Genomic DNA, 24,519 nt, shown 5'->3' with positions numbered 1-24,519 from the left:
GAAGAAGGCTCTAGGCCCGAAACGTCAGCCTTCCTGCTCCTCTGATGCTGCTTGGCCTGCTGTGTTCATCCAGCTCTACACCTTCTTATCTCAGATTCTCCAGCATCTGCAGTTCCTACTATCACCTGACCTGCACATCTTTGGACTACAGGAGGAAACCAGAGCACCCAGACACAGGGAAAACATGCAAACTCCACACAGACAGTCACCCAAGGGTTGAATTGAACCCAGATCCCTGGCAATAGTGAGGCAATAGTGCTAGCCACTGAGCCACTGTGCCACCCAGAATTAAGCAGGAATCACTTGCACTTATTTCCCATCAGTTACTAACTTCAGATTAGAGAGCTTGAAAAATTGTGAGTAATTTGATCAGGCAATTTCATGGTGTTTAAACGCAACTGAAAATGGTATTTGGTTGTTGGGATAATGAACAAATCAGGAATATTTTCTTGCCCTATGAACATATCAGGACTGTTAAAGTTGATTCTAGGTAACATACCATAAGATATAACCTTTTTTACGAGGCATGTTTACCGCTTCAAATGGGTAGTTATAGATTTTTCAGTTTCATGGCCATTGCACTTTGTGAAACATATCCATCTTTGGTAGTATGTTGCTGGTGTGATATTAACTATTTATAATCACCCTGTTCAAAGATGCTATTACACAACTCTGGAGCTGGTAGAGTTTGAATGCAGGCCTCCTGGCCCAGAGGTAGGGACACTACCACTGGCCCCATGAAAACAATGCAAGTGTTACTGTTGTCGAGTAAGGTGAATGAGACCTCCACACTGTGTATAGGTACTGAGCATGTGCAGAAGGAGCTACAGTCTTTTGAAGTCAGATCACATGGGACTGGAACCTGGGACTGTAGGCCCCAAGCAAGATATCCTCCCCTACAATCCTCTGTATATGGTTCTGTCGAATAAAACCTGTTACTGTTCCCTCAAAAGACTGTAGGTTGCACATTACTATAATCCATGACTATAATTTATCTTCAGGAAGTGAATACCTTACAGAGCCTTATTATTGGGACAATCAGTTGTACCCTCACAGTAATACCCTCCTATTGTAGAATCCAATCTCATGTGTCATTTTTGGATTTTCAAGGCTTTTTAATGTAAGACAGAAATAAAGTGCAGAATTCGGAAAAACGTCACTAAACAAGAGTTACCTATGTGTTTATTTCTTGACTTTTTTTGTCCTTTGACACCATGACACTCATTCATCTATACATACTGCTGAAATTTACTAAAGATCCTCAGACAAGACCTTCCAAACCCATGACCACTTCCATCGAGAAGGAAAAGGGCAGCAGATATATGGGAACACCACCACCTTCACGTTCCCCTCCAAACCACTCACCATCCTGACTTGTGATGCCTGCATCCCACAAGTGAATAGAAAAAAACATTAAATTATTGGAGAATTCTCCTGGCATCATTCACTGTGTGTTAGAAGTAATACTCTTGTGGAGGGAGGGCGTTGCCATGGGGACGGGGCGTGAGGAGACAGATACAAATGTAGGAGAGGAGGATAGTTTACAAACAGCTAATCATAGACACGTAGAGGTCTACAGCACAGAAAAAGGCCTTTTGGCCCATTGAACCTGTGACAGTCAAAAACAACCCCTTAACTATTCTAATCCTATTTTCTTCCATGAATTGCTAGTCTTGTTATCAATCATTAAACAAAACTTGTCGGTGGGCTGTGTTATGGACCAGACTAAAACCTCTCAATCATCTCAACAAGATAGCCTAGGTAGACTTGGCGACCGCTTCGCAGAACATCTATGTTCTGCTCACAAAAAAGACCCAGAACTACCCGTTGCCTGCTGTTTCAACGCACCACCCTGCTCCCTGGCCAACATCTCTGTCTCTGGCTTGCTGCAGTGTTCCAGTGAAGCCCAATGCTAGCTGGAGGAACAACACCTCATTTTCCGCTTGGGAACCCTACAGCCCTCCGGACTCAATGTTGAGTTCAATAATTTTAGGGCCTAAACTCTCCCAGGCCCCCACTCCACACACCAGGCCTTGTTACCACATAGCCTGCCATTACACACCCCCTGTTGTTAGTCACTAACAGTCCCCATTAACAACTATTCACCCTCCCAGCCTGATCGTTAGCAACTCATTTGTCTGTCCAACTGTCTTTCTCTCTCTTTGGGCTCTATCCTATCGTTTACTCCCTACACCACCCACCTCCCTATTTTCTGCATATAAACTGACGTCTTCCCAGCCACCATCAGTTCTGAGGAAGGGTCACCGGACCCGAAATGTTAACTTTGTTTTCTCCTTCACCGATGCTGCCAGACCTGCTGAGCTTTTCCAGCAACTTTGTTTTTGTTCCTGATTTACAGCATCCGCAGTTCTTTTGGTTTTTATTGAGATAGCCTAGACCTTATATTTTTTTATCTAATTTCAAGGCACAGCATTCCACTACTAGGCTTTTAGCAAAACATGCTTTATTCTTATACCACTGCTAGAATACAAACATAAATGTGAATTGGCATAACTTTAACTCTATCGAAATACTTAACAAAATAATATGTTTTAACTACTGCTCATCAACTATTCCAATGTAGTAGCATCCCATAAACACTCCCTTGGCAAAGGCAAATTCAGCCAAACAGATTTCCCTGACGTGTTATTTCCTCCAGTCCAGAAGAAGGAACACTGACAGAATGAATCTAGCAGCAGAGAGAGAACTCAAGCCTTTGCAGCAGCAGAGAGAGAACTGTATCTTGTAGCTTCAACTCCAAAAGCCCAACTTCAACAACTGAAAGCTAAACTAAAACCATGGGTCTATGTGAGCCTGACTCCATCCACTCATGTTTCTTTTGTCTAATTTTATTAAAACAAAAGCCAAAGGTATTTACTCTGCTTTCCATGGAGCAGACACCTCGACACTAGGTTTATAACACCCCACTTCAAGAGAACCATGACAGGCAAATCCCTCTGAAAGACACATATCATCACAGCTACGAGCTTAACCATTCCAAGATATATTATTTGTTAGATCCAGGAGGAAGACAGCATGAATCTGCATTCTGGGCATTTACTCTACAGAATGCAAATGTAGAATAAGGCTAATACATGCTAGGTACTGACGTGTGCAACAGACTGAATGTTTTCTATCAAGTGATAATCGATGTGCAAAAACTCAAATGTAAGAACATATGAATTAGGAGCAGGAGCAGGCCATTCAGCCCCTCAGATCTGCTCCACCATTTAATACGATCATGGCTCATCTCGTCTTGGCCTCAACTCCACTTTCCTGTCTGGTCTCCAGAACCCTTTAACCCTCTGTTCATTAAAAATCTGTTTATCTCCTCCTTAAATTTATTCAGTGTCCTGGCATCCACTGCACACCTGGACAGTTAATTCAACAGATTCACGACCCTCTGAAAGCAGTAATTTCTCCTCATCTCTGTTTTAAATCTGCCATCCCTTATTTTAAACGTATGACCTCTCATTCTAGATGGCCCTGATTTGATCTGATTTGATTTATTACTGTACTATAATACTATTATTATTGATATATTACTGTACTATATTTACTACTGTACTACTTTAGTATCGAGGTACAGTGAAAAGTGTTGTTATATGTGCTTTACAGGCACATCATATTATACAAGTGGATCAGGGTAACACAGTGCAGGATACAGTGTTACAGCTGCTAAGAAAGTGCAGAGAGAGATCAAAATTAACATTGAAGAGGTCCATTCAAAAGTCTGATAACAGCTGGGAAGAAACTGTGACTGAATTTGTTTGTATGTGTATACAAACTTTTATGTCTTCTGCCAGACGGAAAAGGGTGGAAGGGAGTATAACCGGGGTAGGAAGGGTCTTTGGTTATGTTGGTTGCTTTCCTGAGGCAGTGGGACGTGTAGATGGAGTCAATGGATGGAAAGCTGGTTTTACCTGATGGACCGGGCTGTGTACCCAACTCTCTATAGTTTCTTTTGGTCTTGGGAAGAGTGGTCACCATATCATGCTGTGATGCATCCGGATAGAATGCTTTCTATGGTGCATCTGTAAAAATTGGCGAAAGTCATTACAGACGCACCAAATTTCCTTAGCCTCCTGAGGAACTAGAGTTGTTGTTGTGCTTTCTTGATCGTAGCATCAACGCAGGTTGGCCAGGACAGATTGTTGGTGATCTTGGAGATGGTGAGACTTGACGGTCTCAAACATCGCCACCTCAGCTCCATTGTCACAGACAGGGCCGTGTCCTCCACCCTGTTTCCTGAAGTCAACGACCAGCTCCTTTGTTTTGCTGACATTGATGGAAAGATTTTTATCTTTACACCATGCTGTTAAGTACTCTATTTCTTTGCTGTGGAAACATCCTCTCTATGTCTAATTTGTCAATTCCCTTTAGCATCTTATAGCCCTCAATTAGATCTCCTCTCATTCCTCTAAACTCTAGAGAGTCTAGACCTAAACTGCTCAATCTCTCTTCATAAGACAAACCCCTTAACTCTGGAATCAATCTAATGAACCTCCTCTGAACTGCCCCCAATATAACTATATCCCTTCTCCTGGTGTCAGAGGGAAACATGATGGAAGAAATTTCAAACACAGAAAAAGTATATTAGATGGTGAAGTTAAAAATATTTGTCATGAATTGTGTAATTTTCTTATGTGTTTTTATATTAGAAATCTTATTTTGAGCAGTGTGTTGATCAGGTGAGTAAAGAGATGTGAAAGCAGATGAAAGAATTTCAAGACCTATTTTGAGTAAAATTCTATTCTTTCTCCAAACCATCCAGGCTGTTTTTCTTTTTTATTCGTTCAAAGGACTGTGGGTGTTGCTCGTTGAGCCAGCTCTAATTACCCATTCCTTGTTGCCCCTCTGGATTTATAGCAATAAGCATGCTCTCTGAATCTAATAACTTAATATTGAGGGTCTATCCATCGCTGAATGAAAGCTCATTAAAATAAAAGCAAATTACAATGCTTGCTGGAAATGTGAAACACATGAATGCTGGAGAAACTCAGCAGGTCTGGCAGCAAGTGTGTAGAGACAGTAACAGAGTTAACTTTTTGAGTCTGGTAGGACTCTTCTTCAGAACTGAAAGGGCTTCAGGACTGAACATTCCTGCTCTGATGGTATGGAAATAACTCAGACATGGGGTTAAGAAATGCCGCGCTCATCAATAGCTCAAAATATACACCGCATGGACTGCAACAGTTCAAGTAGGACCCCTCTTGTGGCATAGTGGTAGTGTCCCTACCCCTGAACTGTGAGACCTGTATTCAAGTCCCACCTGCTCCAGAGGTGTGTAATAACATCTCTGAACAGGTTGATTGGAAAATAGGCTAATAATAATAGAAAAAGGCAGCTCACTATTGCCCTCTCAAGAGGACATTAGAGATTGGCAATAAATGCTGGCCCAGCTAGTGGCAGGCACATCACCTGGATGCATTAAAAAAATAGAAAACATTCCTGCAATAAAGGCAAAATACTGCGGCTTCTGGAAATAGAGAAACTCGGTGGAGCATCTGTGGAGACAGACACAGAGTTAAGGTTTCAAGAACAAAATGACTCTTCTTCAGAACACATTCAAACCTCCTTAGATAATTTACCACCCATCTACAGTCAACAATGGAGCGTTTTGAAGATAGATGTCAAAAAAAGATCTGATGATCTGTGTGTTGTGGTTTGTTTTTTTTTTCTGATGGTATTTTAAACCTGGCACCAAGTCCAGGAGACGTCTGAGCCTGCAGCAGCAGCAATGTCAACTGATAGAGTAAGCAGACAATCATTCTTTAAGTAGCCCCACACAACAAACCAAACATTAAAAGCAGTGAAACGGTACATCTTTAAATTTCCAGGTTGCAGATTAAATGGCTTTGATAGGATTAAGACAGAAGTTTAAATAAAGATAAACTTTAAGAAAAAACACACGGTTTAAAAATTTTTTGGAGAAATTCATCTTGCACTCGTGTGAAATTAGTTTTCCAGGCTCAGAGAAGGTGTCTACCAATAATTATGAGGTTAGTACAGTTATGAACCCAGTTGCACCTCATTTGACAAGCTGCGACTTTTTAAAGTGTTTTTTTAGTGAAACTAACAATGTAAGACTGAATAAAAAAACCAAAAGAACTGCAGATGTTGGAAATCAGAAACACAAGCAGAAATTTCCAGGAAAACTCAGCAGGTCTGGCCGCATCTGCGGAGGGAAAACAGAGGTGACATTCTGGGTCCAGTGACCTTTCTTCAGAAGAAGGGTCTGAGGAAGGGTCACTGAACCCGAAACATTAACTCTGTTTTCTCTCCACAGATGCTGCCAGAGCTGCTGAGTTTCTCCAGCAATTTCTGTTTTTGTTCCTGTAAAATTGAAATATTTTGTCCATTCAGTTGTTTATTATGGTTGCACTGTGTGGCAGGGCCTCTACATTCTGGAGAAGTGTTGCATTATAGAGAGAACATTTAGATTTCTGAACTGTTTTGTATTGGTGTTTCTGTTGCCAATGTTCTTGAATGTCTTTGATGTAGTATTGTGTGTCCATATTGCATTGGTACTGACTGAACCAGAAGTGGAAATAGTGCTGTGATGGTGCTAGAAACTGGAAGTGTTCTGTATGTTGACCATTTGTTTTGATAAGGAGTTTGTGATTTATCTATCTTTGTGAATTATTTTGTTAATGCAGTTCTTCTTTATACTACTGTATGTAGAATTATTATAAATGTGGATTAACTATTAACTTGCTCTGCATTGCTTTATTTAGTAGCAGTGGCAACCAGTTGCCAATATATTGTACATTCATAAAATCTTATTACTCATTTAGATATTGCGGTGTGTTTTTCATTGGTATGGAAAATTTAAATACTTTTTTCTCTTCTTATACTTCCTTACTGACTTACTTCATAGTTTCCATAGAATCCCTACAGTGTGGAAAGAGGCCATTCAACCCAACAAGTCCCCACCTACACTCCAAACAGCATCCCATCCAGACTCATCTCCCTACCCTATTCCTGTAACCCTGCATTTCCCATGGCTAACACACCTAACCAACACATCCCAAAATACTAAGGGTAATTTAGCATGTCCACCCCATTTAACTTGCCCATCTTTGGGCTGTGGGAGGAAACCAGAGCACCTGGTGAAAACCCATGAATACACAGGGAGAATATGCAAACTCCATACAGATAGCTGCCCAAAGGTTGGAATTGAACCTGGGTCCCTGGTGCTGTGAGGCAGCAGTGCTAAACCACTGAGCCACCATGCTGCCCCATGGTCTAATTTCCTCAAACTATATGCTGTTTTGCACACCTAGAAATTGTCATTGCCATGTTGGTGATGTGTCCCACGGGGAGCCTGTGGCACAGTAGGTGTCTTACCTCTGATCCAGAAACTTCAGGTTCAAATCCCACCTCAGGGCTAGGAGACCGCAGGAGGAACATCCATAATGTGGCTGTAGCAGGTTAACTATCAGCTTGTCAATCTTTCTGATGCACCCACAGCAGGTGGTTAAAGTGGATTAGTCTCCTGGTCAACTACAGTTAATGTGACGTGGTACCCCTCAACATTCAGATTTGTTTCAGGAAAATCTAGCTGTGAAAACAGATATAAGGATATGCTTTATCTGCCTGATATGCCATTGGATGTAAGAAGATAATATCTTCCACAAGTCAGTTGGTGTTACTCTATATCTGAGTTATAACCAGTCTAGACATAGCAATAACTGTTGATGAAATCCTGTATTCAATATGTTTACATTTGCTGGGGGCAGCTCATTGAAGATTAGTTGAATGGAAACTTTAAGCTTCAATGCATTGCAAATTAGTCCCATCCTGCCATAGACATGTGAATTATTTTCATTTCATTTTTAAATAGAATGGTATAAAACAAAATATGATGATAAGGCTTCTTACCTTTAGGGTTTTGTTCTTTGAAGGGCATTGCAAACTAATTGCAAGGAATGATATGTGGTAATTGAACTTCCTTTTTTTTTGCCTAAAGAAAGATGTGATTGAGAAGCTATAATTTCATTTCCTTTTCATGTTCTTGTTAGAATGGAAGAAAATAATATTGGCCTTCAGTGAAATGTGTGGTGTTCATCCTAATAGGTAGAATAACCACAATTCTTCAGTTTATCAGTATTTATCTGTGGGTGAAGTGACCACTTTCTCAAAGGAGTTATAACCCTGCAGAATGCCAAATAGTTGATAATTTTTCTGAAGAAGGGTCTAGGCCCGAAATGTCAGCTTTCTTGCTCCTCCGATGCTGCTTGGCCTGCTGTGTTCATCCAGCTCTACACCTTGTTATCTCAGTTGACAATTGAATCCAGGTTTGAATTAAGCCAATCAGAATTCCTACCAGTGATTATTCTTGTCATTTCAAATGTTAAGTCCTGAAGCTCAAATTCATGAAAATGCTTTGAACCCTTCATCATCATATTGTTGATGAGATAGGAACAGGAGGAGGCCATTCTGTCCCTCAAGCCTGTTCTGCTATTCAATAAGATCTGTATCAACTCCAACTTGTCTCTCTTCAGCCAAGAGAAGATCCAGAAATATTTCCCCAATTTACAGCGTACGGATTCTGGTTTGCAATCAGTAACCGGCTAAATTTTAGGTGGTTCGAATCAACCCCAGATCCCTGGTTCTGACACTGGACTTAATTTAGGAATGTGAAGTGAAGAAGGCAGTAGATACGTGTTTGAGGGCAAATAATCTCTGTGTTTATTAAATGCAAATGTGAGCATATCACAAGAAGTAAAAAGGCAAAAGTAATAAACAGGGAAATAACACAAAGGTGAATAAAATACAAGATATAAAAAGGCAAATCGAAAACAGTGAAACTAACACTATCAGTTATTAACTTAACACAGGCTAATTACTATTAGAAACTAAGCAGTGGTTTCAAACACAGACACTTTAATCAGACTTCCTGAGCTTGGGGTGCCCTGCACTGTCACCAACCCACCTTCCCCTCCCTGCTAGCTAGGTTGGATACTTTGGGTCTTGAGGAAATAGGCTCACCACCGGAGATAAACACGATTTTGAAATACAGCTGGCCGTTCCCACTTGCCGTAGCCGGTGTTTCGCTGAAGACTTCAGACAGTGTAGGCCTTCGGTCTGGTTTGAGAACTTAGGTTTTCTGACTCTGTGATGGTTTTTAAGAGCTGGTTTTCAACTCAGGATGTGTCTGAGGCCTTGACAGTCATGTCGGTGGTGTCTGGAGATTGTCATTCGTCAGATATGCTGGTCGTGGCCAGTTGACGTTGGTTCCCTTGGTACAGAACAGGCCTGTGTCTGTAGGTTGCAGGGAGATAGCTGTGCAGATAGTTCTCAGGGAGAGTAGCTGTCTGGGATCCCTCTTCTGGAGATAACTGTGGGGATTGCTCGCTCTATCTCCCAGATCAGGGCTAGCAGTGATACAGACTGTGTGCCCCGTTATCACCTCTCAAATCTGTGTTATCCATTGTGTTTCTGTTGTCCCATTTGTGGTGGATTGGCTTCCTGATAGTTTACAGTAGGTGTAAATGTATTTTGATTAAGTGGAATGTCCAGTATTTCTGTGAAGGGAAACCGAAAGAATGACGGATGCTGTAAATCAGGAACTAAAACAAAGTTGCTGGAAAAGCTCAGCAGGTCTGGCAGCATCTGCGAAGGAGAAAACAGAGTTAACGTTTCGGGTCCGGTGACCCTTCCTCAGAACCCAGAACTCAGAACCCTCCCTGTTCTGATGCCTAGTGGTATTATCGCTGGACTGTTAATCCTGAGACCCAGATAATGTTCTGGGGACACGGGTTCGAATCCCACCATGGCAGATGGTGGAATTTGAATTCAATAAAATATGTGGAATTAAGAATCTAATGATGACCATTGTTGATTGTTGGAAAAACCCATTTGGTTCACTCATGTCCTCTAGGGAAGGAAATCTGCTATCCTTACCCGGTCTAGCCTACATGTGACTCCAGACCCACAGCAAAGTGATTGACTCTGAACTGCCCTTAGGGATGGACAATAAATGCTGCCTGGCCAGCAACGCCCTCATCCTGTGAATGAATAAAGACTTACAAGTGTTGGAAACCTTATACTCATGTGGCACAGCTCCTACACACTGGCAGCTATTCAACTAGGAGACACATCATCCAAACAAAGTGTAAACTCTCAGTTTTATGAGCGTTCCAGGAAGAAAGGACTTTGCAGTTTGCAGGACAGGAACTGAGAAGTAGTTCAGTCAAACTTACAGATTGGATAGTGAAGGTAAATTCGTCTAAATTTTGAGCAACTCTATAGCAATGGCAATAGTGAGCGGGTGGAATTTTGTTTCACCATGTGTTTTGAAATCTTTCAAACTGTGTTATATTTAGAATCATAGCAGCCCTATAGTGTGGAAGCAGGCCATTCAGCCCATCAAATCCACTCTGGTGAGCATCCCACTCAGACCCACCCCATGATCCCTGTATTTCCCATGGCTAACCCACCTAGCCTGCACAGTTTTGGACAGTGGGAGGAAACCAGAGCACCCGGAGGAAACCTGCACAGACTCAGGGAGAATGTGCAAACTCCACACAGATAGTCCCCAAGGCTAGAATCGAACCCTGATCCCTAGTCTTATGAGGCAACAGTGCTAACCACTGAGACACCATGCTGCCCAAGCTGGTTTGGCTTATTTTATTGTTATTTGTTTTTATGTATTGAACTTCTGTTTTATTGTTAAAAAAAAAATCTGCAGCCTTACATGTCTATGTTTCAGTGAAAGGCTGCCACATTAAATTAAAGAAAAACAAATTGTGATCTATCAAGCCAGCTTTCATTCTGCAACCTGACATGTCCAATAGAAACATCGGTTGGGATTATAATAATATGGGTATTAGTCTGTTAAACGTATTGTTTTGTAATATATGGTCTATTTTGTGACAGATATTTTACGTTATGGAACACTCACTGTCTCAAGATATGCATTCGGTATTGATTGCTCAGAGTTTCAAATATGACAATACTGACCGGAAATCAGACATGTATTAGGGATTAGATTTGCCCAGAAAGCATGCTGTACTTGCAAGAGGGTTAATCAGTCCCAGCCTTTGGAGGATTATAATTGGTAGGGAACCCCCAGGAATGGGAATAAAGAATTATACAGCACCCTACATTTTCTTAATGATCCTGAAATGTGCTGTGTTTTCAGTCACATATTGTGTATACGTGCCCTTTTCAATGCATAAACACATTGTACGTTGCAACTGTCTGATAGTGTACAGCCAGGCTAGCTGTTCATTGCCAGAGCTATTTAAACTATATCAGCCCCTTGCTTTCCTCTGCCATCCCAGATCATTGAGATACAGAGTACAAGATACAAGAATCTGCAAATTCTTTCTCTATTGATAGGTGTCTCCTTAAATTCTCTCCTTTGCCCCATTCACTCTCCCCTCCAACAAGTGCAAGGAATTCTTTCGTGAAGATTAAAGCCATTTGGTTGGCCATCTTGGCAGTTTTTCTAGCATCCCTTTGTCTGTCAGCCAAGCTCTCCCTCAGCTCCCACTGCCCAAACCCTGATGCCATCACTATCTCTACATTCTCTCTTATATTCATTCCTGTACCTCGCTGAACTTGTCCTGTTCACAAGAGCTCCTTCATGCTCTTTTGACCCTATTCCCATTAAACTGCTGACCTTCCGACTCTCCTTCCTGGCCCCATGTTGCTGATGATAGACTCCTCATTACTAGAGTATGTGCTACTGTAAGTAGCTTCATCGATGTCATGGATGCTCTCATGACTGAAGAGTCAGACGGAAGACAGGATGAATGTCTCCACAGAACTGGTGGCTCATGTTGTCCTTATCCTTTCGTTAACCTCTCTGCTGTCTTTAATTCAATGACCACACTGACCTCCTCTAGTACCCCCCCCTGCATTATCCAGGTCAGAAATCACATGACATCAGGTTATAGTCCAACAGGTTTGTTTGAAAACACAAGCCATTTCTGAAGAAGGGTCCAGACCTGAAACATCAGCTTTCCTGCTCCTCTGATGCTGCCTGGCCTGCTGTGTTCATCCAGCTCTACTCCTCGTTACAAAAACAAAGTTGCTGGAAAAGCTCAGCAGGTCTGGCAGCATCTGTGAAGGAAAAAACAGAGGTAACATTTCAGGTCCGGTGACCCTTCCTCAGAGCGTTTTAAATGTTAACTCTGTTTTTTCCTTCACAGATGCTGCCAGACCTGCTGAGCTTTTCCATCAACTTTGTTTTTGTTCCTGATTTACAGCATCCGCAGTTCTTTTGGTTTTTATTTAGTATTCTACTCCTCGTTATCTCTTTTAGAGTCTTACTCCTCCTTCAGGTGTTAGTGAGAGAGGTAGTATCAGACACAGAATTTATAAGTAAAAGATCAAAGGATCACACCACTGCTGAGGATGTATTAAATCAAACCTAAGATGCTGTTAAATATTTAATCAGTCAGAAGGTTTTAATTGATTAATATCTATGTGTAAATCCTCAAATTCCTTTGAAACCACTGTCTTGAGAGAACGAAAGGTTTTATTAGTGTAAAGAAGAGACAATTTAGGTCAGACAATGCATTTTAGGTATGATGCCGTGTTTAGAATCTGTTTGTGTGTTGGTTTGGAGTCAGACTGGTTTTATTTCTAAAGTAGGAATTTATAAAACGCCACATTGACTGACTGTCTATAAATTGTGTGCTTTTTGAACAAAATAGAATGTATCTGCAAATACAAATTCACCCCACAGATTCACGTGTGTGTGTGTGCGTGCATGTGTGTATGAGGGAGAGTGAGTGTATGTGTGTGAGGGGGGGAGAGAACTGTGTGTGTGTGTGGGTGTGTGTGAGGGAGAGAGAGAGTGTCTGCACGTGTGTGCGCGTGTGTGTGGAGACAGAAAGAGTGTGTGCGTGTGTTTGAGAGACAGTGTGTATGAGAGAGGATCTGTGTGAGAGAGTGTGTATGTGTTTGCGTGAGTGTGTGTGTATGTGTGCATGTATGTGAAAGTGTATCGTGTGGTGGGGTCACCTGCAGTGTGACATTAAACCATGATCCTGGTTGAGGCCATCCTCATAGGTAGTGAACTTGGCTATCAGCCTCTGCTCAGTGACTCTGTACCACACACATACTCTTCTTCTCTCTCTCCTCACACACACACACCCAAGTGCGTGCGTGCGCACGCACGCACACACATGGACACACTCACTCTTCCACACACACACACACACATGCAAATCTATGGGGTGAATTTGTATTTGCAGATACATTCGATTTTGTTCAAAAAGCACACAATTTATAGACTGTCAGTCAATGTGGCGTTTTATAAATTCTTACTTTAGAAACAAAACCAGTCTGACTCCAAACCAAAACACAAACAGATTCTAAACAAGAGCTCACACATGCATTGTCTGACCTAAAATGTCACCTCTTCTTTACAATGTTAAAACCGTTAGTTCTTTCAGGATATGACTTCAAAGGAATTTGGGGATTTACAGCTACATATTAATCAATTAAAACCTTCTAACTAATTAAAGATTTAACAGCACCTTATGTTTGTTTAGTGCATCCTCAGCAGTGGTGTGACCCTTTTATCTTTTAATTACAAATTCTGTGTCTGATACTACCTCTCTCACTAACACCTGAAGAAGGAGTAAGACTCAAAAAGCTTGTGTTTTCAAATAAACCTGTTGGACTATAACATGGTGTCGTGTGATTTCTGACCTTGTCCACCCCAGTCCATCACCGGCACCTCCTCACCATGTGTTATCCAGGTCAGTGGGAATATTACCTTCTGCTGCTTTTCCCTTTTCCGCTGCTATTGTGTTTTCCAACAGCTATCATAAAATCAAACAGTACAGAAGAGGCCCATTGAGTCTGCATCAACAAAAAATAATCTAAATCTCCACTAGTCCCACTTTCCCACACTAGGCCCATAGCATTGAATGTTACGGTTTTGCAAGTGCTCATGCAAATCCTTTATAAAGGTTGTGAGGTTTCCTGTCTCGACTACCCTCCCAGGCAGTGCATACCTGACACCCACCACCTTCTGGATGAAAAACTTGTCTTCAAATCCCCTTTAAACCTCCCCAGAGGTATTAGAATTTCTTTCAATTAAACACAATCCCTGTTCTTCATTCATCTACACCTTCCCTCTACCTGGCAATTCTCTTTCAGATTGAACCAGACCCCCTTGGAACCTTGGAGTTGTATCTGATCTAAAGATGCGCTGCTACTCCCTAGAACTTGTTGACTTTTTTTATTCATTCATGGGATGAGGGCATCTGGAGTATGTAGGCCAGACCAGGTAAGAATGGCAGTTTCCTTCCCTAAAGGACAATAGTGAACCAGATGGGCTTTTCCAACAATCAACAGTGGATTCATGGACATCATTAGATTCTTAATTCCAGATACTTTATTGCATTCAAATTCCACCATCTGCCAAGGCGGGATTCGAACCCAGGTCCCCAGAACGTTACCTGGGTCTCTGGATTAACAGTCCAGTGATAATACCACTAGGCATTACCTCTCCTATTATGAAGGCTTCCACCTCTGTAATATTACCTGCCTGTTGCTGAAATTCTCATCCACACTTTTGATCCTTCTAGGCTTAAATATTCAAATGTTCCTCCGGCCAGCTTTACATCTGCCATCTTGACACTGAGAACTAAGTTAGCGTGGATGGACATTTTGGACGGCACGGACCAGTTTGGGCCGAAGGGCCTGTCTCTCGTGCTGTAAGACTCTATGGCTCTAAGCAACTATGTGATTAAAAATACATTTTTTTGGGGGGGCTGGCATAGCATGTTGACTTTGATTCTTTCAGAAATGAAAACCAACAAGGGGAAATGAAGAATGTTGTCTAAATGAATGTCCTGAGAATGACTCAGTGTTAAGTATCTTTCAAACACAAACTGGGAGGGAGTGTCTGCTGGGAAAGGTTCAGTATTTGATGTTCGAGATTTTTAACTACTTCAGCAGATGCAGTGATTAATTATTTGAAGTAATGAGAAGTGAATGTTCATTCAGTCAGTCAAAGTACTCCTGTGGGATAAATTCAAGTTGTGAGTGGAAAAATGGAAATGTATTGAAGACCACTTATGGAGATCTTGCTAAAATGACACAAGGCACAGGTGAGACCATAGCCAAGAACAGTTATGGTGCTCTGATTTAAGGAAAGATGCATTGACATTGGAGGTATTCCAGAGAAAATTCGGTAGGTTAATTCCAAGTATGAGGGAGTTTTCTTATGAGGAGAGGTTAAGTAGTTTGGATCTGTACTCATTGGCATTTAGGAGGAGAGGATACTTAATAGAAATATAGAAAATTCCTGGAGGAGTTGACAGGACAGATGTAGAGAGGATTTTTTCCCTTGTGGGCAAGTCTAGAACCAGAAGGATCATCTCAGAGTAAGCAGTCACCCATTTAAGACAGAGATGAAGAGGAATTTCTTTTCTCGGAGGGTGGGAAATCTGTGGAATTCTTAACTGCAAAGGACCGTTGAGGCTGGGTCATTAAGTACATTCAAGACTGAGACAGTAGAATTTTAATCAGTTTTGGTACAAGGGTTATGGGGAAAAGCCAAGAGAGTGGAGTTGAGGATTAGCAGATCAGTCATGATCTGGTTAAACGGTGGAGCAGGCTCAATGGGCCAAGTGGTTTACTTCCACTCCTACATCTTTTGGTCTTACTGCCTGTTTTTGGTATTTTTGTAAATAAGTAATGGTGAATGCTTGGCCCTCAGATGCATTTCCCTTATTCCTGTATGGAGAATTGGTTCACGATACAGCAGTTGTGCTAATGGACCCAGTACTGCCACAACCACGTTTCCATTGTTTGGTAGAATTTGGACTTTGTAACAATGTCATTTGTGGGTTTATATGTATATCTCTGAATTTGGGTTGCAGGCAGACTGATTGAAGAGAACTATCTCAAGACTTAGCTTCTTAATAACAATGTTTATTGCATCTCAGTACTGGATATTACACTACATGCTAATCAGAAATATACCAGCCTGTTATCTTATTGTTACAATATTGATATTATTCCAGAAACCATACTGTCTAATACTAACCATCCTGTTCAATATGCTTCTTAGCATGTGCTTCTGCTTCCCTGCTGTAGGAAAGATGTTGTTAAACTTGAAATGGTTTTGAAAAGATTTACAAGGATGTTGCCAAGGTTGGAGGGTTTGAGCTATAGGGAGGGGCTGAATAGGCTGGGGCTATTTTCCCTGGAGCGTTGGAGGCTGAGGGGTGACCTTATAGAGGTTTATAAAATCATGAGGGGCATGGACAGGGTAAATAGACATGCTCTTCTCCCCAGAGTGGGGGAGTCCAAAACTAGAGGGCATAGGTTTAAGGTGAGAGGGGAAAGATTTAAAAGGGATTTAAGGAGCCACCTTTTCATGCAGAGGTTGGAGCATATATAGAACAAGCTGCCAGAGGAAGTGGTGGAGGCTGGTACAATTACAACATTTAAAAGGCATCTGGATGGGTACATAAATAGGAAGGGTTTACAGGGATATGGGCCAAATGCTGGCAAATAGGGCTAGATTAATTTAGAATATCTAGTTAGCATGGATGAGTTGGACCAAAGGGTCTGTTTCTGTGCTGTACATCTCTATGACTGTACACCCACACTGTGCTACTAATGACCTGTGAGATGCAGCTCTGTAACAACACAAGGTTACTCCAGGGTTCAAAATCCTTACACAATACAATACCCCAAATAGAAAGGCTCATGGCCAATCAGTTTCTCAATATTTGCCAACTGTGATTAAATGTATTCCTGGAGATTTCATCATATGGTTTCCCCAATACTCCAGCCTAGACAGCCACTGGAAAGCGAAAAGTCTCTGTACCCAATTGGGTGACTGTCAAATCCTATTCTCTCCCTGTTTGTAATTTTTTTTCTTGTAACAAAATAAAAATTTGCAAAAATAAACCCAATCAATTTGAACTAGTCTGAGATTTTCCTCCAGGATTACACAGAACATGGTCTTATAGGCTAACCTTCAATTCTTGCAGAAGGCTCCTAGGTCAATCCTGGAGAGATTGCCCTTCTTTTCGATTTTTGGGAACTGCCTGGCCAGCTCTGTACATGCGCATTTAAGCAGAGCTGACATCAGCAGGGAGGTGGGTCCCAGCAATGGATCCAGTGAAAGGAGGAGGAAGGGATCAGTGAGGGACAGAGAGAGGCAGAGGCAGAGGCAGAACATCACCCAGCCATGGAGCTGAAGAGCCCAACGCCAGGTCCCCTGGACATCAGGCGCTCACTGAGGAGCTATGGGGCGGTGCAGGAGACAGAGTGGAGCAGAGCAGCCGTGGGCAAAGGCAAGTAGCCGGGACCTGAGCTGGCAGATGCCTGGGATAAGGCTCCGCCGTTCTCACTCCCAGCGTTGTTGTTCTTTGTGCGCTGATTGTAAAAAGACAGCAGCTCTGCTCTAACACACTCAGAGCTGGGGCAGTGGGGTTGGGATGGCTGAATGCAGCCTGTAGACTGGGTCCCAGCGATAGCCCTGATCCTGCATTAGCCAGTCTGATTGCAGTTTCCGATCAGACCTGGCTGCGGTAGAGAGTTACAATGAGGGGAAAAATAGATACATTACAGCACAGCGTGGGAATGGGCAGTGATGGGGATTTGCTCTCAGTTAGCCTTTGGATTACAAACAATATTAAGTGCTGATTTGAAATTGTTTTATCACAAGTGTAAAAAAATGCAGTTAAAGTATTTATTTGAGTTGGTTATTTATGTAACAAACGGGGGCTTTTAGACACCTGCTCAATACTTGATTTAAGCAAAATATGAATATTCCTTGTGGCAGTTATTTACTCATTGGACCAGCACTTTCAAGTTCTAATGACATTTACAAAAAACACAATTACTGACTGCTATGACACAGGAACTATCCAGTGGCAATGGGTTTAGTTGCCAAGGTTGATTGACTGTCCCTTAAGATAGTTGTTCAAAGCTGAATAAAAACACAACGTTTATTGCATTTAAAATGAAGTAGAAAACAAAAACAAAAAAATGCCGGAATTACATATCACGGCTGTCAGCATCTGGGAGAGGAAAATGTGGGTTAATGTTTCGGATTATTTATTGTGAGTTCTCATAAGGAACCAAATGTATTCATGGAAGCTTGAAAACTGAAATTACACACACAAACACACACACATATTCTAATGATGGGAACGCAGAGATGGGTTTCCGGTTGAAATAGTAAAACGACCAAAGCAATCAGCAGCGTGCACTAAGTGGGACAACATGCCTGAGTCAACAATTATTAGCCGTATAAAATGCTGCCACTCTTCCATTTCCCTGAAGGGCTTGGTATAAGCCGGGCACAATACCGACATAACATAGGAAACAAATTATTGTTCAGGGACGATGTGCAGTTGCTAAACACTGAGCTTCTTGATAGACCAGCAATAGAGTTTGACTTTAAGGCAGTGCTGTCTCCTAATAGCTTGTATTTTGTAGAACAATGAATTATTCCACACCAAATATTGCACATTTAAAATGGCCAGCTCGATTGATTCCACATGCTCTGAAACACGGTATCATCGCAATATAGCAGAAGGAAATATTTGATAACAAAAACAGAAATTGCTGGAAAAGCTCAGCCGATCTAGCAGCATCTGAGTTCTGAGAAAAGATCACTCCACCTGAACCGTTAACTCTGATCTCTCTCCACAGATGCTGCCAGACCCGCTGAGCTTTTCCAGGAATTTCTGTTTTTGTTTCTGATTTACAGCATCCACAGTGCTTTCAGTTTTTATGAAATATTTGATAACTCTATGTCACAAATGAGCATTGTGTTTTTTGTATGAAATGTAATATAATGCAAATTTATTTTTCACAAGTAGGTATGCTTTGTATATTGCTGAGATATTTTAATTAGTGATGTCATTTGGCAATAGATCCCTCTGTAACTTTCTCAAAAACCCATTCAGATAGAATTGAACATAAAGCCTTATGAATGCATTATATTTAACCATAGAGTCACAGAGATATACAGCATGGAGACAGACCCATTGGTCCAGCTCGTCCATGTGGAGCAGATATCCTAAATAAATCTAGTCCCATTTGCCAGCATTGGCCCATTTCCCTCTAAACCCTTCCTATTCATATATCCATCCAGATTCCTTTTAAATGTTGTAATTGTACCAGCCTCCACAACTTCCTTTGGCAGCTCATCCATATGTGTACCAATCTGCGTGGAAAAGTTGCCCCTTAGGTCCATTTTAAATCTTACCCCTCTCACCTTAAACTTATGCTCTCTAGTTTCGGACTCCGCCACCCTGGGGAAAAGACCTTGTCTATTTACCCTGTCCATGCCCCTCATGATTTTATAGACCTCTATGAGGTCACCCCTCAGCCTGCGACGCTCCAGGGAAAATAGGCCCAACCCTGGCAACATCCTTGTAAATCTTTTCTGCATCCTTTCAAGTTTCACAACATTCTTCCTGTAGAGAGACCAGAATTGTACACAGTATTCCAATAGTGGCCTAACCAATGTCCTGTACAGCTGCAACATGACCCCTCAACTCCTATACTCAATGCACTGACCAATAAAGGCAAGCATACCAAATGCCTTCTCCACTGTCCTGTCTACCTGCAACTCCATTTTCAAGGAACAGTGAACCTGTACTCCAAGATCTCTTTGTTCAGCAACACTCCCCAGGACCTTACCATTAAGTGTATAAGTCCTGCCCTGATTTGCCTTTCCAAAATGCAGCACCTAACATTTATCTAAATTAAACTCCATCTACCACTCCTCACCTCACTGGCCCATCTGATCAAGGTTCCATTGTACTCGGAGGTAACCCTTTTCACTGTCCCCTGCACCTTCAATTTTGGTGTCATCTGCAAACTTACTAACCATACCTCCAATGCTATAATCCAAATTGCCTAACATGATTTTGTTTATATGTCCCTCTCTGTACATCTTTGACTTCCATCAAATGTATAAATAAGAGCGAATGATTTCTGTCATTTGGTTCCCTGAAATGGCTTGCAGGATTAGACAAAGCTGTATGTTATGTCTGGTAATGATCAATTGTTTCATAGAATCAATCTGGATCAAATGAAAAATTCTAGGCAAGGAGCAAGATGTGAAAATGCACTAATAGGCATTGTATGTTTAATATAGTTTTATTTCAGGCAAAAATCCCTTTCCTTTTAATATTTTGATGTAAAATGCACATTTTGCTGTCTGGATATTTGAAAGAGAAACATAGAAATATTGAAAGTATATGGCACTGAAGGAGACCATTTGAGCTGATCAATAATGAGTAATCCAGCCTTATGCCACTTCCAGCTGTTGCTATGTAACCCTGCAAGTTATGATCCTTTTAAGAGCTTGTCCAAGCTTTTTTTGACTAAATGCCATGATTATTTACGTTTGTACCTTCCTTTGACGTGATGACTTCCAGCTCCCTGTCCATCATCAAGATGTTCTCAATACCTAAATGAAATTGTGCAACCTTTCACAAAATTAGCTGCATTGGTTAGTGCCTGGGTCTGGTCAGTGTGGGTTCGGTTCCCACTCCAGCTAAGTTAAACATGGACAGTACTCCTAAGACTGGAAAGCAACCACCACTGTCAATGAAGACACCGCAGGGTGAAGCATCGTCAGACACTGAACTTTGTGCAGAGTTTGAATGAAACCTTTCTCATGATAATTTTAATGCAAATATATATGTTACTGACAATAGCTAATCAGTGACAAAGCCAGAGAATATATTTGGATAATCTGTATAAATCACGAATGGCTATACTGCCAGCACCTGTGAGTCAGATAGTAGTAGCTTCAGGTCCCACTTCTGTGACAGAAATGAAAGTAGTCTCTGGGACAGCACTGAGCACTGCTCTGTCTAAGTAGCATGGTCACACAGTTACCACAGTCCGGCCACATGTGCTACACTGTGAAGTTAAAAAGTGCCGTGTGCTTAAACCAATCGTCCGCCCTCTCTAACAGCACCATAAGGCCATAAATAATAGGAACAGGGGTAGGCCATTCAGCCCCTCAAGCCTGCTCCACCATTCAATAGGATTATGGCTGATCCTATATTCTTCACGTCTGCTTAAACTAGCCTTCCATCCATTGACTCTGTCTGTACTTCGCACTGCCTTGGGAAAGCAGGCAACATAATCAAAGACCTCTCCTACCCCAGGTGTACTGTCTTCCACCCTCTTCTGGCAGGCAGAAGATATAAAAGTTTGAATACACGTATGAACAGATTCAAGAACAGCTTCTTCCTTACTGTTATCAGACTTTTGAACAGACCGCTCAAATATTAATGTTAATCTCTCTCTCCCTCTCTCCCTCTGCACCTTCTCAGCGGCTGTAAACACTCTGTTCTGCCATCCACGTGCACTTTGTATGGTACAATCTGACTGTATAGCACGCAAAACAACACTTTTCACTGTATTTTGGTACATGTGACAACAATAAATCAAACTCAAACTCAAGTCCTTGATTCCCTTCAACTGATCAAGAATATATTAAGGGGAGGCAATGGCCTAGTGCTATTATCGCTGGACTGTTAATCCACAGACTCAGGTAATATTTCAGGGACATGGGTTTGAATCTTGCCATGGCAGACGGTGGAATTTGAATTCAATAAAAATCTGGAATTAAGAGTCTAATGATGACCGTGAATCCATTGCCGATTGTTGGGAAAAGCTCATCTGGTTCACTAATGTCCTTTAGAGAAGGAAGCTGCCATCCTTACCTGGTCAGGCCTTCATGTGACTCCAGACCCACAGCAACGTGGTTGTCTCTCAACTTCAATCAGGGATGGGCAATAAATGCCGGCCTAGCCAGCAACACCCTCATCCTGTGAATGAATACAAAAAAAAACTATCTCAGCCTTAATATTCAGAAGGAATGTAGGTATTGATGGAGTGCTGCACTGCCAGAGGTGCTGTCTTTTTGAATGATCAAGGTCCAGTCTGCTGCATCAGGCTCCTATTTCTAAGTGGAAACAGATCAATTCTCCCTAATATCCAAACCAATGTCAAATCCTCAACCACCATCACGAGAAAACCGATTGTCTCATCCTTACTCATTGGTGGAACATTCCAAGGTCTTCAAAGGTGCAAGATTTCCTTCACTGATCCAACATCTTGTTCACTTCCAGCACTGATAATATATGATGGGAAAACAAGAATATTATCACAAGTCACTGGGTGTTTTTAATCTTGTGCTTTGTGCTGTGGCTGACTTCTAAACAGACATTTTCATTGTTCCTGATATGGACATTAGCCATTTTTGATTTGTCTTACTCAATCAGACAGGGTCACAGTCTACAGTTGTGGGGCAAATCAGGCAAAGCACTCTTTGAATTCAAGTGATGTAACTGAATGATGACTTCCTGTACAGCTGTTATAGAATCAATTGAGGTCTACAGCACAGGTAAAGGCCCTTTGGCTCATTGCATCAGTATCACAAACAAGCACCTAACTATTCTAATCCCATTTTCCAGCCTTGGCATCACAAATGCATATCATAGAATCCCTACAGTGTGGAAACAGGCCCTTTGGCCCAACAAGTCCATACCAACCCTCAGAGCATCCCACCCAGATCCATCCCCCTGTAACCCATCTAATCTACACATCCCTAAACACTATCAACAATTTAGCATGGCCAATCCACCTAGCCTGCACATCTTTCGACTGTGGGAGGAAACTGGAGCACCCGGAGGAAACCCACACAGACACGGGGAGAACGTGCAAACTCTACACAGACAGTCTCCCGAGGTGTGGAATCGGGTTCTTGGCACTGCGAGGCAGCAGTGCTAACCATTGAGCCACCATGCCGCCCCACTCTAAATATTTCTTAAACGTTATGAGGGTTTCTACCTATCTCACCTTTACAGGCAGTGAGTTCCAGATACCCGCTACCCTCGAAATGAAAAAGTCTTTTCTCACATTCTCTCAAAACCTTTTTGCCCCTTACCTTAAGTCTAACGATTGGTCAAGAAGGGTATGTTTTCATACCCAGAGGTGAACGTGCAGCTTGCTGCAAAACAACACATCAGTGAGGGACATACTTCTTACCAAGTCAACAGATATTGATGGAAATGGTGCACATGAGTATCAGAGGGAAAACAGGAGATTGGTCCTGGGTAACAACACTCATTTGAAGAGTCAATGCAATCATGATGGGCTGAATGGCATCCTGTGCTGTAACAATTCTGTGATTCTGGACATGGGGAGACAAGAGATAATTTCATTTTAAAGTTTGCGGATGACATAAATGTAGTAAATGGTGAGGAAAGTAGTCACTGACTTCAACTCAGCAAATGTACTATTGAAACAGGAAGCAAAGTTTAATTCAAGGAAGTGTGAATTAATTTGATGCAGTTGGAAAGTGAGCAGAGGTGATCGAAACTACCTGGTACAATTCTAAAGGTAGTGCCACACTGAAGAGATGTAGTGGAGAAATCTTTGAAGGTGGCACATGATATTTAAAAAGTAACATTTTGGATTTGTGTGATAAAGTGTAACTGCAAAGACATTGCGCTAAAGTAGCGTTAGCAGGTTTACTGTAGCCAGTTTGAGATGATCAACTGCAGGAAGGATGCCAGGAGAGGGTGCAGTGGAGATTCACCAGAATGGGGCCAGGGATGGGGTCTTCAGTTATGGGCAAAGACTGGTATTTCCCCCGCGAAGGAAAGGAGCAGGTTCAGGGATGGTTTGATTGCACTCAAAAGCATGAGGAGATTCATGGAGTGAAGAAGGGTAAAATGGTTCCAGAGGATTGAAGGTAATTGACAAAAGAACAGGAGAAGAAGAAAAACACATTAATTACCATGTTCCTTCTAATGACCTGGAATGCACTGTCAACAAGTGTGATAAAGTAGATTAAGAAGTGAAAGAACTGTGGATGCTGTGAATCAGAAATAAAATCAGAAATTGCTGGAAAAGCTCAGCAGGCCTGGCAGCATCTGTGGAGAGGAATCAGAGTTAACGTTTCAGGTCGAGTTCTGAGGAAGGGTCACTAGACACAAAATGTTAACTCTGATTTCTCTCCACAGGTGCTGCCAAGCCTGTTGAGCTTTCTCAGCAATTTCTGTTTCTGCTTCTGATAAAGTAGATTCCCTGATGACTGAGAAAAATAAAATTGTTTCAGTATTTAGGAAGAAAGAATGGAAAAAGCTGAAGGGGGAGAGTAGGGGAGTGGGCTAATTGAGTTTTCAAAGAGCAGGCACAGACATGACGGGCCGAATGGCTCTATTCTATGCTGTCCAATTCTACAGGTCAGATATAAATACAAGTAGAAGTACAATCTTTGCTAGCCAGGAACAATGCATTGATTGTAACTGAGTGTCTGTGGGAGCGAAATCGTCCAGGTTCTGAGAATCTGGAGAAGGACAGGGGAATTGGGAAAGGAGGGGGAGTAGCAATATTAATTGAGATGCACAATTACTGCAGAACAAAGCAGTAGTCTCAGTGAGGCTGATGAGTAATTAAAACAATAGAGGCAAAGCTAAAAAAAGCTAAAGATGCAAGACTGTGCTAGAATTTGTCTCCTGACTTTGTTACTGGGGATGTAAT

General features: G+C 41.8%; 1 protein-coding gene across 2 annotated transcripts in view; it reads left to right on the top strand.

The window, feature by feature from the left end:
- LOC109918975 (MPV17 mitochondrial membrane protein like) overlaps window positions 1-24,519 on the top strand; it is a 98,958-nt gene that overhangs the window by 22,257 nt on the left and 52,182 nt on the right. Inside the window, exon 1 of one of the 2 annotated variants that reach the window (XM_048609903.1) lies at window positions 17,098-17,285. The exons of the other annotated variant lie outside the window; for it this stretch is intronic. Coding sequence (XP_048465860.1) covers window positions 17,180-17,285 — 106 coding nt within the window. The 5' untranslated portion in view covers window positions 17,098-17,179. Of the gene's footprint in view, window positions 1-17,097; window positions 17,286-24,519 lie in introns of those variants that run through there. 2 annotated transcript variants of the gene reach the window in all.

This window comes from Rhincodon typus, chromosome 21 (assembly GCF_021869965.1).
Source record: "Rhincodon typus isolate 14 chromosome 21, sRhiTyp1.1, whole genome shotgun sequence".
Taxonomy (NCBI): domain Eukaryota; kingdom Metazoa; phylum Chordata; class Chondrichthyes; order Orectolobiformes; family Rhincodontidae; genus Rhincodon; species Rhincodon typus.
This window is presented reverse-complemented; position numbering and strand designations above follow the sequence as displayed.